This window comes from Chiloscyllium punctatum, chromosome 11, assembly GCF_047496795.1.
Source record: "Chiloscyllium punctatum isolate Juve2018m chromosome 11, sChiPun1.3, whole genome shotgun sequence".
Taxonomy (NCBI): domain Eukaryota; kingdom Metazoa; phylum Chordata; class Chondrichthyes; order Orectolobiformes; family Hemiscylliidae; genus Chiloscyllium; species Chiloscyllium punctatum.
In genome coordinates this window covers 37191745-37208352 of record NC_092749.1, presented here as the reverse complement: position 1 = coordinate 37208352, position 16608 = coordinate 37191745, and the positions used below count along the sequence as shown (strand labels likewise).

The window sequence follows — 16608 nt, the reverse complement described above, 5'->3', positions numbered from 1 at the left end:
CTCATGTCTATACTTCTGTCTTTTCATCATAATCCTTATTCCCCAACTGATCAAGAATCTATCTATCTCAATCTTAAATAAACAGTCAAGCTCTGCCCCCACAGTTCTCTGTGGTAAGGAGTTCCAAAGACTCACAACTCTCTGAGAGAAAAAGATTTTCCTGATTTCAGTCTTAAGTTGGCAACCCTTTTATTCTTCCATAAAGGTGAAGTCACCCCAGTCCTTCCAAACCACAGGACTGCTTTCTCATTATAAAGATGATTGATGGTGATTTAACCTGAACATCACCAGTTCTCAGGTGAGCGGAGAGATTTAGAAGGAGAATCCTTCATGATAACCTTAAATGGTGCGACAATTGAACCCACGCTGTTAACATTAGCCTGTATCGCAAACTAGCTGCCCAGTCAACTGAACTAAATGACCACCACATTGGTGCATAATAGGTCATCAAACAAAGCTCTTTAGCACAGTGTCTAAGGCACGGTCATTCTAGACTACTGTCTTCTCTTATACTGATGTCAGACTCATATTTGGCTTCATCATCATAATTTACATTCATCTCATTATACCATAGTAAGTTACCCACTCTGCAAAAGTGATATAAAAGCAGAAAGCCTTGTCCACACCAGCCTGTGAGAATTCTGTGAGCAGAGAGTGGAAATGAATAAAGAAAACCACAAGGTTAGTGATTTTATGACCATTTCTGACAGTTTAAGTTCAAGAATTGACTCAAAGTGTCTGTATTTTTCTGAACAGTCTTTTTTTTTATTTAGATGCCTTCAACTGTCTAAACCCTAATCTGTGAAATGCCCTTCCTAAATTTCTCTGCCCGTCTATCTATTACTCCTCCTTTGAGACATTCCTTAAAACTTACTTCTTTTTGTCATCTATTCTTAAATCTCCTTACATGGTTCAATGCCAAACATTATTTGATCATCCTCCTATGAGGCATTTTGGGCTGTTTCACTACATTAAAAGCACTATGTAAGTAAAAACAATTGTTGTTAAAACAACATAGACATACTGCTTAGGGGTATGTAAGTTTTCTTGGATACCCAGCCAGTCTCTCAGAAAGAAATAATTATCTACTAACTGCAATATAATTTTTTCTGTGGTCTTTGATACTGTGTGAAACTGGCAGACTAAAAGTTATTCTCAGAGTCAAGTTATCTTCCATGGAAGTTAGGCAATAGAAAATTATTAAACCAATCCAAACAACTGAAGCAAATTGTCTGAAAATTAGAATTAATTCAAAACATGTTTGTATGTCTAGTGTGAAAGTACTGCTTTGTTCTAGTGCATCAAGCTGGCCTGGAATACTGCACAAGATGCTGACTTCTCCTATTCTGCACTTCTTTTGCTGCAACTGCTTGTTCCCACATCAAGAGAGTTACACATATCTCTGAGCAAATGCACATCACGTTAGGACTGTCAAAGGTTTGGTTAAGACTTTCAGGAAAGAAAAGCAAGTGTTTCAAATTCCTAAATTTGGAGGAGACATGTATATCATGAGAAAGAAGGATACACATTTAAGCAGCACTTCAGAATGGCCGAATACCCGTTAGAGTTGGTGAAGTGCTTTTTGAATTGTAGCCACTTTTGTAATGTAGTAGGCATGGAGGCCAATTTACATACAGCAAGCTTGCAAAAGACCATGAGGTTGATCACGGGACAGATACTGACCAGAACATCAGGGAAACTACTCATTTTCTTCTATGAAAAAGTAATATGGGATATTTTGTATTCACTTTTGAAAGCAGACAAGACCTTGTTTTAACCTTCTCAACCAAGAGATACTCACCTCTTAACAGAACAATAATCCATCAACACCACATTGTAATATCAGTCTAGAGTGGGACTTGACTTCACAGCTTGTGATGCAAACAGCAGGAGTGCCATCAACTAAGCCACTACGTTGTTCAAGAAGTTGAGTAATTAGTGACGATGAGGAGGTGGTGGTGACAGTTGAACAGCCAGAAGTATGGATGTGACGCTGCTGGGTTTCCTTGCATTTGTACCAGATTTTTATATTCTGACTGTAATGGGGTGATGATATGAGAATGGGGGAGGGGAATGCAATATTTCAGATATTGCCTTACTCTTCTCAAATATTAGTGGGCGGCACGGTGGCACAGTGGCACAGTGGTTAGCACTGCTGCCTCACAGTGCCAGAGACCCAGGTTCAATATTCACCTCAGGCGACTGACTGTGTGGAGTTTGCACATTCTCCCCGTGTCTGCGTGGGTTTCCTCCGGGTGCTCCAGTTTACTCCCATGGTCCAAAAATGTGCAGGTTAGGTGAATTGACCATGCTAAGTTACCCATAGTGTGAGGGGCAGGGGTAAATGTAAGGGAATGGGTCTGGGTGGGTTGTGCTTCGGCAGGTCAATGTGTGGACTTGTTGGGCCAAATGGCCTGTTTCCACACTGTAAGTAATCTAATCTAATCAGCGATTCCTTGCTATCACAGAAAGGCTCAAACAGTCAGACCAGTACACCCATGAATGTATGCCCCTCAGCCAAAGATTCTCCTCTGGAAACCTAACAATTAACCAAGTGTATTTACCCCTTCCATTAGGGATTATCTTATGCATATTCGTAAGGTCTTGCTGCTCCTTGGGATTAAAATAAAAATTCAATCTTTTCATGAGAGCTTATGTGTGTATATGCATGCACACAACTTCACGGTTACAAACATTGCCAGAATCTTCCTGACCAGGTTTCCACTGGATTGGATTGCTGTGAAGCATTCTGGACTATTTTTAAGAGGATATCCATGGAAACTACAATCCTTTTGCATTAAAGTGGAAATTTCCGAAATCAATTGAAAATGTGCAGCTCAACTGCCAGACTCCATATAGAAGGGTCGATATCAAGAGTGGCTTAATGATATTAAGGTGTAAGCGGACAGCACAGAAAAATGGCATTGAGGTAGATGCTCAGCCATTATCTCAAAGGCACAGCAAACCTGAGGGATCAAATAATGAACCATCTGTGAGTAATACTTAACATTAACAACTAATTGAGTTCATATTTTAGTGGCTTTGTTTAGAATGTTTTTCTTTCAATCCTATGCCCAGATAATTCAATTTGAAATCTTATTTGGTAAATATCATTGGTGGGTTGAGGAGTACTATTAACATTTCTGCAGATGGGTTTCTTCTTGTTGGTGAGTTGTGCTGTATATTTGGTTATTTACAAACAGTTGAATATTTGATTGCCAACAACAGGTAAATGGTTACTTGGCCAATCAAGATTTGTTTTTGAGAGGTGACACTTTGGATATGAGGGAGCAGCTGTGCTACAAATGATTGATGACCACATTCTGCAGTATCTCCTCACGAATATACATTAGGTGAGATAATTGTAATTGTCTAGATATATGGCTCTTCAGGTTTCCCACCTCAGAAAAAAAAGTCCACTTAACAGTCTTATTTTCATGGAGTTTTGATGTTATAAGCGGCAGCACCTACTGAACAAAATAACCAATTCTAGAGAGGACAAGCGTGACGAGAAGATCATTTACGGGAAGTAAAATTAAATCTACACTTCTGGTGTAAACAACAACCAAAAAAAGCATTTTAAGTACTAATCATACCTACCGGTGCTAGAAGCAGTCGTGGTTGTCAAAGCGCCACTGTTTTTTTCGCCAGCACTTTGCTGCCAGGAGTTTGCAAACCGCGTGCAATGAACGCGCATCCCGATGGCCAAATAGGTCGCGCGCTCTGCTCGCGGCGCCACCACAACCGCGCGCAGACCCCAGGTCTGAGAACAGTAGCTCGAGAGCTTGGCACAACTGCAAAGGCCCATTGAGGTAAACGGGGATTTTTACAAACAAACCTGTAAGGAAATTTTTCTTGTGGGTTGCGGAGGCGGTTTTAACCTCTCTCAAACAATCGGCCTGGGGGCATAGTCCGTCGGTTTAAAACATTAATTGTGGCTGATGCTAACCAATTGCACTGAGCTGTGACATCTTCTGCATTTTGCTGTCCTGACGAACCGCAAATAGACGGACGAAGTAACACGTGAAAACATCTTTAGGATATTCTAATTACAACCTAATTTTCATTTTAAAACTGGTGAGCGATCAGAGTCAACGCCCTTAATGGGACTCTTTAGTTTATAAAAACAGACTGGTATAATTCTCTCAAATGCGGAATGAAATTTGACATTTCCGAATTGTACCGAGGAGAAGTGGCAGTGGTGCACACCCTTAAGTCAGTTTACCGTAATGCAATTTTGGTTTAATACTTCAGCGCGGGATCCATCTCCGTACGGTACAGTTTCTATCTGTGATTCGTTGTAAACATCACATTGTTTGGTATTTTTAAAAAGGACCACGATAATCCAAGAAAATAAATAGATTATTGAAAAGCTGCTGAACAAGTTGTTAGACCCTTAGCAGCGCCAGTTTCCCAACTATTTGATTACTAAGAAATCAACCGTGCCCAAAGAAATCAGTGTACAGCCAATAAGTCTTTAAGGGTTAGCTATCTGTATATACAGACTAATGTTTGTCACCGTTGAAATAGCTAAATCCCAATAAATAGATCTATGTAATTATCGTGATTATGTGGGACTCGTGTTGGACCAAATTCCCTATGTGTACATTTTTGGATTTGGTATGTGTATCTGCTAATTGCAAGTGTAAAGAGTGATAATATAAATACAATTTCAGGCAATAATGGAGCTGTATATTTATTATTTTGCTGAATGGAGACCAGGCTACACTATTGGGTTGCACATTGAATTAAGCAAAATCGTGTGCACAGATGGTACTATTCAAACCTACACAATTATAACTTTTAATTTCTTATTTTCATTTCTCAGTATTTGACTGCTTAAATGGCATTTAGTTATCTTTAATTAAAACCATTTGGACAACATATCTCCAATAAAGCAAGCAAATATTTGTAATGCGGTGAATTGCAATTGCTTCTCATTATTAAAGTTGGTTGTCAAATATACAATAACCCATTTACAAGCATTGAAAATTATGTAACTAAATTACCTACAGTATCATTCAATATATTGTGTCTGTGATAGCAATTTAATTTAGTAAAATTGAAAACAAGTTACTGCTATTTTTATTTGATTATGTGGCAACATGTACAAAAATGTTTTGCCAAACCTTTGTGTATTTTGCCTAATAGAGGGTCAAACAACTGTCATGAATTTATTCAGGGTGATGAAATCAGTTCTTCCTATTTCAATTATCCAACAAATAGTCAAACCTTAGTAAAGCATCCTGATAGGAAGCATAGTAGTAATATTCTAATCCATACAACTGGGCCTCTATAATAAATGCAAAAAAACTTACATTATAATGTACAAAAAACAAAATTAAATGTGCAGAAAATCGGCACATCAGACTACACATTACACTAAAGCACAAATCATCCTACATAATTTAAATTAGGAAGATCTCAAATGTAAACGACTTATAACATATAATTTTAAATATAGAGTTTTAAACAAAAGTAAATGACATTTTAGGCAAGATTATATTTAATCATGTTCAGTAAAAACATTTCAAACTGCAACCCAATTTCTGTTGCTCTACTGAATTAACATACTATACTTCAAATAACTTCTGTCTTGGTTGTGAATATCATTTGATATGACGTCTCCAGTTACAAATCTGAATGTCCTTGCATCATGAAATTTAGGGTATTATAGTACTGAAATAAAATTCAATATTGATATTCTCATCTACTTTATGAGGTAATTTGTAATTATTTGAGCAACAATAATATACAGACATGCCATCCAAATAAAGTACTCATCTTTCTGCTTCAGATAAATTTTCAGTGATTGCTTGAGGACTTATGATCTACTATTATCAAGAGGTAGATTTTAACACCATAATTTGAGTAACACAATGCAAAACTATTTTCGCAGTTTTGGGGATTAATCTTAGAAGTTATAGTTTTGACAAGTTACACTTTTTATTGATCTCAGTTTGTAAAATAATTTTGTTTTATTTTGATTGTTAATTATAGCTTTTCCTTTACTTCTGGCTGTTCCTACATTCTTCTGATCCAGCTGGCTGCATTTTCCTTGAAATTTGCTGAAGTTCTGTCATTGTAACAGAGGTTGCCTGTGGAGTTGGATCAGGCTACACATGGGCAGGAACATTGCAGTTTGACCCATCTAATTTAAAATAACTTTGGCAGGTTAGCATACGTATTATTTTACTTACTGTTCTCATTTCAATACTTCCTTATGATAGATTGTTAGTAGTAGCATCACTCAATCTGTTGTCAATATACAAAATTAAAACATGGTTTCTTTCACAATACACACTATATGTACATGTGAATTAGGTATACTGTGCATTAGATTGCACACAAACTTGATCATTTATTGGTTTTTAAAAATGGAGAAAATCGCTCAGGATATACTTTTGATCATATTAGAGTATGATGTCATTTACTGCTGCACACCTCATGTCCAGACCCCAACCTTGCAGTTTATTTCATTTTGGCATGACCTTTAACCATTAAGATATGACATGTTATGAATAGCTGGATTCCAATAATTTCTAGGCCCAATTCTCCAATTTTTCCTTCTTTTTACCAATTTTCTTTTAAATTCATTTTCGGTTTGTCTTCCAAACTCTTCACTGGTCTATTTATGCTATCTTCAATTAATTTACAGTGCAGTAAGAAGTAATTCCACATAACACCTCCAAAGATGTTTTAAACATTTTGTGATTGGTCTGTATTTTACTGCTGTTTACCCATCCTCTTTTCAAAATATATTTCATAAATACTTTTCCATGCCCTCTTCATTAATTAACTATCATGAATCCTACTTCCACCATTGCCTCTAGTAGACTTTGTCCTCATAACCTCCAGTTTTAAAAAAAGTTCTAGTCTGTATTCTTAGGATGAACTAGCATTTTCATTCAAAGTAACAACTAAATGAGCAACTATTTTGCTGACCTATTTAGCAAATGTTAAAAAGGGAAATCTCTCTTTCTTGGCTTCCTACCACTGTTGGATTTGTTTACTGTAATCATAATATATTACATACACTCTCCTGGTTCTCAGAAACTCTCGCACTTCTTAAATGGCCTCCCTGTTACTCTTTACGTCTTTATTTTTCTATCTTGATTGCAGATTTTCAATATTTCCCTCAGAGCTTACAGCAAAGAAAAGGCCTTGTCAGCTGAATCATGGAGTGTATCTCCAGTGTGAACAGGACAGGAATCTATACAACACAAATGAATCCCTGATAGTCCATTTATCACTACTGATTGCATTTTGGAATTGTACAAGCATATAACAATGCATAAACTATTTGGTTACCATAGAGCATACTGTCAGGAATCTTCGTATGAACAGCCTTAAAATTTTATGATATACAAAAACAATTAAGTGAGTTGACCGACATAGCCCATCTCATAATTTTTACTGATTTGTCCTATTTAGTGATTTATTTATTCATGGTAAACTACTAAGTCCTAGTGTATATGTTGTAGAACCTGAGTTAAAATCTGCAAAAGAGGAAATAATGATTAATAATAAAGGTATATGTCCAATTAAATTAAATCCATGAAATGATTATATACTATTTTGAGGGCAATTGCATGTTTTCTTGTTTGTTCAATGGCATCTTATTTGAGTGCTGTAAGCTGATTTGTTAAGGTTGTCCCTAATTATTAAGTGAGGATAATAGAGCTCTTCTGATGATAAAGTAATAATGACTTGATAGTAGTGTGATATTAATATGCATTCAGGTTTATCTAATCGGAACATGTTACATAACAATATTACTTCTGGCATTTTGAAATAGATTGGAGAATCAGATGTAAATATTTCTGGTAATGGATTTTGGATTCCAAGACAAAGATCTAACTCATTTTCAAAATTCAAAAGCATCATTCAATGATTGAACTATATGATGAAATCAATGCCCTGAAATCAATTTTCTGTTATTTTACCTACATTCTAATTTGAAGTTAGTGGAAATATTTTTTTTATTTATGCGTTTTAATAAACTTGTGACAATGCTATGATTAATGTCAACATGCAAGTTTTTTTGGGGATTCACATCATAATATCTTCTCCTTAATTCAGATATAATCCAGTTCTGCCATTAATTAGCAACAGTTAATGCAGTCAGTATACATTATATAACAATGAATGTACATATTATACTTTCATATAGAAGTTAGAAAGCAAAGCTAGTTGACTTGCATTCGAGCCGATCCTTCAGTCATCAAAGTCTGCTCTCCATTTCCCCCAACAGTAAACATACTATTGCTTAAGGCTACTCAGTCTGCTAGTGTGATGTCCTTAATTTTCAAACCTAGGTGGCCCTTTACGTTTGGACATTTTTGCATTATTATTTTCTTGCTATACTTAAAATTCACTAGGATGGAAAAAGATTATATTTCATAAATATGCAATTGTTAATGTCAGTTGCATTTTTGACATGACTATTTCAATATTTATCTGCATAGTTTGATTATTTATGTTTTGCAAAATGCACCTTGTTCCTTTTTTGCTGTTACATAATTGAAAAGTATTATGTGAAAATAGGTCAAAACTCCATTGTTAAGCATAATCTGATTATTTTTAACTAATAAAACTGAATGTGATCAATAAAAGGCTTGAATTGTGCTTCATATTCCATTATATTTCATGTACAGTTATATATTACATTAATTCAATTACAGCAAAACCAATAACTAATAATAGTAACAACAAATTAAACCAGTGATCATTAACTATTACAGAATCCATCATGTAAAGATTTCACATTCCTGTTGATGTGTATGGAAATGATTGCAAATGCAATGAAAACCATGCTAATTCATGACTTCACAGAAAATAAAAAAAAACATAAATCATAATTTACAAATATAGATGAGAACAGTGTAAAATGCATTTGTGCTTACTATGGGGTAATTTGTTTGCATTGTGCCTTAAATTGTGCGATAGGAAGCAGGAAATCCATTCATGAACAAAAGTACATCCCTAAGAAAATACTTTTCTTCAATAGATAAGATATTTCATCATAGAAAGCTGATCTTCTTAGCAAACATAAAAGTAATTTATATTTGAAAAATAACACCCATTTATACAAACATGTATGTGCTTAAAGTGATTATGAAAACAGATTGCAAGAATATTTGCATTTTTAATCTCAAAACTGGCAAAAAAGATACAAATAGTAATCCACTAGCAAATCACACTTACTAGTCATGTTACTTTTTATGCAAATGTAATATGAATTAGAGGTTATAATTCTGTTACTGTTCTTATGAGTATGCAACGGCAATATATTCAGTTGTAAAATTATTTCTTTTGGTATGCACGAGTAATTAGCCACTCAGCAAAACAAGAACTTCAAAAGATGTTCATGTTTACAATGACAAATATATAATGATAAAACAGAATAAAGTAATATTGCATATTGATGGGTTTATTAAGTACTCAATTTTTGCTCTATTTTACATTATGGCAGTTGATTATCTACTTAACATTAGTAAAATGGATAAAGATTATGGCAAAATTAATTTGGCTGTTAGAAAGTAAGGCTTTAGTGCTGTTATATGGGGTGGAATGTGGTGGAAAGTACAGGAGAGCTGCACAGTACGTTTGGAATCAAATGAAAAATAACTGACTTGCACTTCACAAACATAATTTCTGAAAATGCTGTAAAAATTGACGGCATTGTAGATTATTTTTTTTAGACAATAAAACAAAATAGAAATTCCAGAGAAACTCAGAAGATCAGGCAGCATCTGTGGAGAGAGAAATAGAGACAACAGGTCCGGTTCATGAAAAACGGTGCAATCATCTATATGTCATCCACTAACTATGCGTGGACACGCGTGGGGTTTGAATTTTTCGGTGCCTCTATTCAAAATCGCATAAAACTACAGTTAATTTTCACTGCATTGTGTTGGATTTTAGTTAGCTTTATGCATCTCAATGTATCAGGATTAAAAAGAAACTGATCAGGAATGTCACGTGTTTGAATCGTTGTAGCGAAGTTACACAAATCAGAGGTCACGTTCGGCCAGATCTATACTATTGATAAATAAATCCGAGTTTGCCCCAGTTAAGATGGTATGTGTGTGCTTCTCTAAAACGGCCCAGGGGCGGTTAGGTTATTTAAATAATGTATTTTATTTTACCAAAGCAGCAAGCAAGTGAATTCAAATATTCTCAATTGCAATCACTTTGTTCGTAGGGGGCGGTGCGTCAAATGGCGCCTAATGTTCGGAAGAAAGTTACGGAACTTTAAAGAAAACATATTTTATATAAGTCAATTGTGACAGAAACATTGGACGGGCAAATTTTCACATGTAGAATTTTGAACTCTCCATTTGCACGTCAGGTTGCATTATTCTACCTAGTCTTTAATCCTGCCGAACAGACGGACAGTTTCTGAAAATGGGACATGCTGGTCAGCGTAAAAGTTACATGATACTTTAAAAGTATTTGACAAAATACGAACTACTGCGAAGACAATTCCGCTAATAATTCTATGAAATCGCAGACCTTGTCTTTAGCAATATAAAGAAATATTTGCAGTTACATTAATCGCGTGTTAATTAAAGTTTGAAATGTAAAAATATTCACACTGCCTGTCAGCTGTTGCATTAATTGGAAAAATAAGTATATCGTTTTAAAGACGTTTTAGAATATTATTTGGGTGAATTCTGAAACATCGTGAAATAAAAATATTATGTGACATAATGGGTCTGTCATTTTCCAATGGCAATAGGAAGGCGCTTCCATCACTTCAGCTTTCTTCGACATCTTGGAGCAATCAAGCAAATTAAGGCCGGTCGACCTACCAGCTTCTCGGGTTAGTAGTGGGAGGTTGTCAAAATACGGGGCAACCATTAGTAGAAACGTGATATCCATTCATCAGCAAGTCTAATCACTGGTCAGACTCCGCCGAACCCTCAAGCTTTCCATTCTCAGATATGCAGCCCTGGCACGAAGGAGTTTACAAATATTGTCAAATTGATCCTTGTACCGTCACTGAGCCTGTCATTCGCTGCTTGGCCGCCGAAGCTTTTCGTTCCCTCGGATGGTTGTTCGTTAGTGACAATATTGTTTTCCACCAAACTAAGAGGATTAACTTTGAATCGTAATTAAATAGTAGCTGTTAGGACGCCGGTGCAACTTTCCACTTTGTTTTAATATCTGTCGGTTTTTTTCCAAAATAGTGTTCTCTGGTCATAGTCATTCATGGGCTATAATTTTAAATATGTTTTGATTTATTTTTGTTTGCAGGTTTCCTTTCTTTTAGTGTCTAATAATTTAGACCTCCGATTTCTTTCTATTATGTCAGCCGTTTTATAGTTAGTATTATTTGAATTTTTCGTTTTTCTCATTTCAGTGGCAATGGGTGAAACAAGCCGCCCCGCGTATGGACTGAATTAAGGTGAATATGCCTTAATGTTGTTTTAAGATCTAAACTCATGATAAGCAAACCTAATTGGTATAAGTGACAGAGCTAATGCGGAAATAACCGTATCGTTCTTCTCTCTCGCTCTTTCCTTTTCTCCCTCTCTTCCGGAAAAAGAGTTTGGTTTCCACTATGTTACAATGAATCTCGCCATGAATAAAAACTAACACTCTAGATAAGGAAATTTATTGAATAACGTCTATGCAATCTTGGAATACATAAATGCAAGTGTCCTCAAATCTTCTCCAAGTGCACTTGTCATGAAGGGCTGCGTCATTTGATTCAGCCCTCGGGTTTCCTGGAATATTATCAACGAATTAATCTGCATTGTTCATTCAAAGGGGGCGAGCCACTTCGACAGAATCCTAATTCACCACAGACCCGAAATGGTTCTCCCATGTAACAAAATTGCGCACAAGTTGTAGCTTGTGTTGACTAAGGAAGTGTGGTATTAATGAAATGCATACTTCTTGAGATTAATAGTAAGTTATCTTATATCACGTCAAATTAAAACGTGCAACCGCTTATTACTGGTAAATATAGTGGAGAGTTTCTGTAAAGCCTAAAGAAAAACAGTGCATTTAAAAACAAACAAAAATGAATAATTTGGGATGAAAAGAAAAGAGTTTCCGAATTTAGTTAAGATAAATGAACAGGATGTGGCGGATCAGTTGAGAGCGATGGAAGCGTAGCGGAAACCTAAATCAGGTACATTTTACACTCTACCCAGAAGTTAAATAAATATGGATAATTAAGCTGTAACCACAGGATAAATTTTATTTGTTGCGCACTCAGAACACAACATAAATGTTATTTTATCGGTAATGGTTTACTGTTTTACACAATTTAAAATGCTGGTACGAATTATTAGGAACAGGTTTAACCCCGTTGTATTAAAACTTTGAAGTTTCTATTACCACAGCTCCCCAAGGTGAGAATACGGATTAAATTGACAACTCGCCAACAGCTGTTTTAAGCCTTTGTTTTCTAATAAACTCTTCTAAGCAGCTCAGTCTGTTTATTGAGGTATGGGAAATGGGACGTTTTCAAACTATTATAAAACAGTTGAGAATCTTGCGAATTTTTGTAGCAAAAAAATCCTGAGTGAAAAAAGTACTGGAAGTATAAGCAAGATTTAAACTTGGCTTTGAAAGTAAGCCTGTCAGATTGAGGATCCACGCTTTGTTTTGTTAATTCGATAGGTACATTCTGACTTGTTTTGATCCGAAGTGTTGCTGACGCACAAGTTGTTGGACGAAGCGTATAGTGGAGCAATGGGCCGATTCAATGTTCTGGTCTTTGCTGAAGTTGTGACTGGTTACCTCAGATTTCTAACATTGCCCCCGGCAAAGAGAAGCATCTGTTTGATTATTCCGACCCCGAAAAATAAACATACGAGGCACACACCGTCACTATCGCCATCCTTCCCTCATCCTTGTTGTTAAATGACACGAAATTAGGATTTGCAAATCCGAGAATTAGACACATATACTTAAAAAAAGATTGTATTGGATTACATGAATTAGTTCTGCTTTCTTCTCTCGTTCCCCACTAAGATCAATCACACATTGTAAATTTCGGTTCTGAAATTAGCATTCATTATTTGACACTGATGCAAAAATCACGTTGTGATCAGTACAGTTTTCAAAATTATGGTTAGTTCTGTCAAACTGATTAATGCAGGTATTCATAAATAAAGTAATGCTTCCACGTAAAAGCAATAGAACTCCAACCAGTGATTAATATGTGAGTTTGTATTCTGTTAAGATTGTGCGTTGTCAAATCCCATCTATTTGTTTAAAGTTGGATGATGATAAAAGCATACTTCATTATAAAGTCATGAGGCGACAACCCGTTATTAATTCGGTAGTTTCTGTTCAATTTCAATCAGATGAAAACTAGATTATACCTTCTCCCTCCCCACCATTCCCCCATCCCCCATCAAGTTCCCCTCCCACGCCACCGAAACCCTGGGCAGAAAAGCATTGTGGAACTGTAGTTCAACTACCACGATCAAAGTATAGCGAAGTATCAGAAATGTAACTACAGGTACCAGAGCTCAACGCGATCAAGACCACGCGTTATTTCCAGATCACTGGCGCCACCCTTGTGTTCTTCTATATCGTTGCCACAAGAGAGGAAAAAAACGCTATTCTCTGCGGCTTATTGCGATGTCAATCATTGAAGAGATTCCACGAGGTTCTTGTCACAGCAGCTGAAACAAATAAATACACAGACAAGCAAAAACAGAACAAGAAGCGAAAAAATAGTGCAATAAGACCATTAAAGCGTGGCTTGTTCTTCCTTTCGTCGATTCGATTGTCAAACTGGAATCATATAACGTTGTGCAGTGTTACAAGGTAGGTCTGGAGCTGCAAGCTGTTCGCTCAGCTAGGGAGACACCTCAAAGGGGATCGGGTTACTTTGAGTGACAGCGTCTCCATGGTAAATAATTTGACTAACTATTGTCTTATCCTCACCATCCGTAGGTCAGATAACCAACCAATCAAATTCTACATAATGACTATTCATGCCAACTTAGAATAATATTATTAAAAACGAAGGGAAAGCACTCTGGACGTCTTCAAGTGCAGTATGTTGAGTCTCCTGTGAAAGAAAGATTTTTTATGCGTCTACAAGTAAAACGCACTAGCAGAGACTGTAACCTTCAAGCAAAGGAGCGACACAGAACACTTTTTTTCCATTAGGATCTGGATGTGTTTTTAGACTATCTCAAGGCGGGGGAGATATGTCGATGCTTCCAACTTTTGGGTTTACTCAAGAGCAAGTGGCGTGTGTATGCGAAGTCCTCCAGCAAGGAGGTAACATCGAGCGGCTCGGCCGCTTCCTGTGGTCACTACCTGCCTGTGAACATCTGCATAAAAACGAGAGCGTCCTCAAAGCCAAGGCCGTGGTGTCTTTCCACCGGGGCAACTTCCGCGAACTTTACAAGATTCTGGAGAGCCACCAGTTCTCTCCGCACAACCACCCGAAGCTGCAGCAGTTGTGGCTAAAGGCTCACTACATCGAAGCCGAAAAGCTGCGGGGGCGGCCGCTAGGGGCCGTAGGCAAGTACCGCGTCCGGCGCAAGTTCCCGCTGCCGCGCTCTATTTGGGACGGCGAGGAGACCAGCTACTGCTTCAAGGAGAAGTCGCGCAGCGTCCTGCGAGAGTGGTATGCTCACAACCCGTACCCTTCGCCCCGGGAGAAGAGGGAGTTGGCCGAGGCCACCGGCCTCACCACCACCCAGGTCAGCAACTGGTTCAAGAACAGGCGACAGAGGGACCGAGCCGCCGAAGCCAAGGAAAGGTACGAGTAAGTAAAAAAGCAATACATCATTTTCACATTATTAAATAGAGCTGTTTAACTCACTTCGCTCGGTACAAACCGCGGCATCTCTCGTTTGCAGCAATCCTACCGATATGTGTGTCTCCACCACCGATTCGGGGCCCATTCGCCAGCTGGAAGTGCGTTGATTTCAAATTGTGATTTTTATTTGGAAGAGAAGTATGCTCGAACTGACAATAACCTCAGGCACCGAAATGCAGGGCAGACTCTGCTTGGGTTCGACTTGAAGCCTCCAACCCGGATGGCGAGAAGCGAAAGCTTCGACTGCAAAAGAAAAGTTTTAACTTTTTTATTTGGCGACGAAATGCCACAGTGGAGGATGAAAAACTCCGGAACATAACCTGGCCCGTGGATACATCGGCTTCTCGGTGAATCATTTTAAAAGCGTGTGTTGTGCAGCCAGTCGCTGCCGAGCGCCGTTGATTTTGTTTATGGAAAAGTTAAATTTTGCAAAAGTGTCTGGTTTACTCTTTGGCGCCAGTTCCTTGAGAATACTTTAAGAATAAAGCAACGGCTTCAAAATCGGAATGGTGCTAACTGTAACGCGTTCAGTGCCTCCAAGACTTATTCCGTCAGTCAGTTCCCAACTGCAGTGTTAGAAAAGTTGTGACTGACTTCAAGTTCTTTTTGGCGTCTTTGACACTCGCGTTGAGGATATTCGACTTGATTTTTCAAATGGCCTCCGCGTTTAATTGGGGTTGTTCCTTAATTCTTATTCGGTTTATTCTTTCTCATGTTTGATTTCTTTTCTCGCTGTCTCTTTGCCCCCGCAGAGAAAACAACGAGAACTCGAATTCCAACGTTACGGCCGGCGGCCACAACCAAATGAATCATTCGATGAATGGGAACAAAAATATGTTAGCGAGCTCAGACGAGGAAAAGACTCCGTCTCAAACCCCGGATCACACTTCGAGCAGCCCGGCGCTACTCTTAGGATCCCTGGGCCAGAGCTCCAACACTAGTCTGCAGCCTCTACACACTCTGGCCGCGCCTCCAGGTCCTAGCGCCGTTGCGGTACCCAATTCAGATGTTATACACCACCATGCATTACAGGACTCCATGCTCAACCCAATGTCATCCAACTTAGTTGACCTTGGCTCGTAAAAAAAAGAACAATTTCCTTTTACCTGCGAATAATTAAAGACACTCTCAAGATTATCCTTTATATATTTTACCTGACAGTTAAGCGATGTACATAAAAAAAACGTTAGTGGATATTTTGTCAACCATGGGAAGGAAAGATGGATATAGCTATTCGAGTTATAAGGTACTGTATTAGATCACATAAGAGATTGATGTAGCAAAGTCTTAAGGTTTTATATAACGGAGGATGTCTTTGTTTAGACAGACAAGTTAATATTTTACTGGTCACAAAATCACAATCTCAGAAGTATTGCTCTCAATTAAAATTACACTACAGCACATACAGTCACATGCACACAAATATATATATATATACAGGTTACAAGAGTGAGTAGATTTGTAATCGCGTGCATAATGAGCATTTTAAGTTTTGATAAAATATGCTAAAAAGAATTAAAAACACGCTATAGGAAGATCATTTACATGTAGATGAAAACTGTACAGAAAGCTGGCTTTCCTGTAGTAGAATGCGTGGAACGTGTAATCGCAGCTATATTGAACTGAAAACAATCCGTAAACATATAATGTCATTTCATCTAGCATTAAAAAAAATCTCAGTCAACAAGAAGGAATGCTCTCACTCTGCATAAAAATTGTTTTATTACTGTTTATATTACGTGACTACAATCTTTGGAGGCGAAATCCTGCTTATTTTATAATAAAAACAGAGCACAGCTAAC

The 16608-nt window shown here is 37.4% G+C and overlaps 1 protein-coding gene across 8 annotated transcripts; it reads left to right on the top strand.

Moving 5' to 3' along the window:
* The first annotated feature begins 3722 nt into the window (after positions 1-3722).
* LOC140482906 (homeobox protein SIX2-like) lies at positions 3723-16607 on the top strand. Of its 8 annotated transcripts, XM_072580639.1 has the most exons (5): positions 3723-3812; positions 6001-6174; positions 11369-11413; positions 13927-14752; positions 15559-16607. In XM_072580639.1, the coding sequence occupies exons 4-5, from the start codon at positions 14187-14189 to the stop codon at positions 15887-15889; spliced, it is 897 nt and encodes a 298-aa protein (XP_072436740.1). In that variant the 5' UTR covers positions 3723-3812; positions 6001-6174; positions 11369-11413; positions 13927-14186; the 3' UTR covers positions 15890-16607. The 8 variants fall into 8 exon arrangements, with proteins under 8 accessions (XP_072436740.1, XP_072436743.1, XP_072436741.1 ...); XM_072580642.1 differs by lacking the exon at positions 6001-6174 and having other exon boundaries at positions 3736-3812; XM_072580640.1 differs by lacking the exons at positions 3723-3812; positions 6001-6174 and adding an exon at positions 10882-11066.
* Position 16608: the final 1 nt, after the last annotated feature.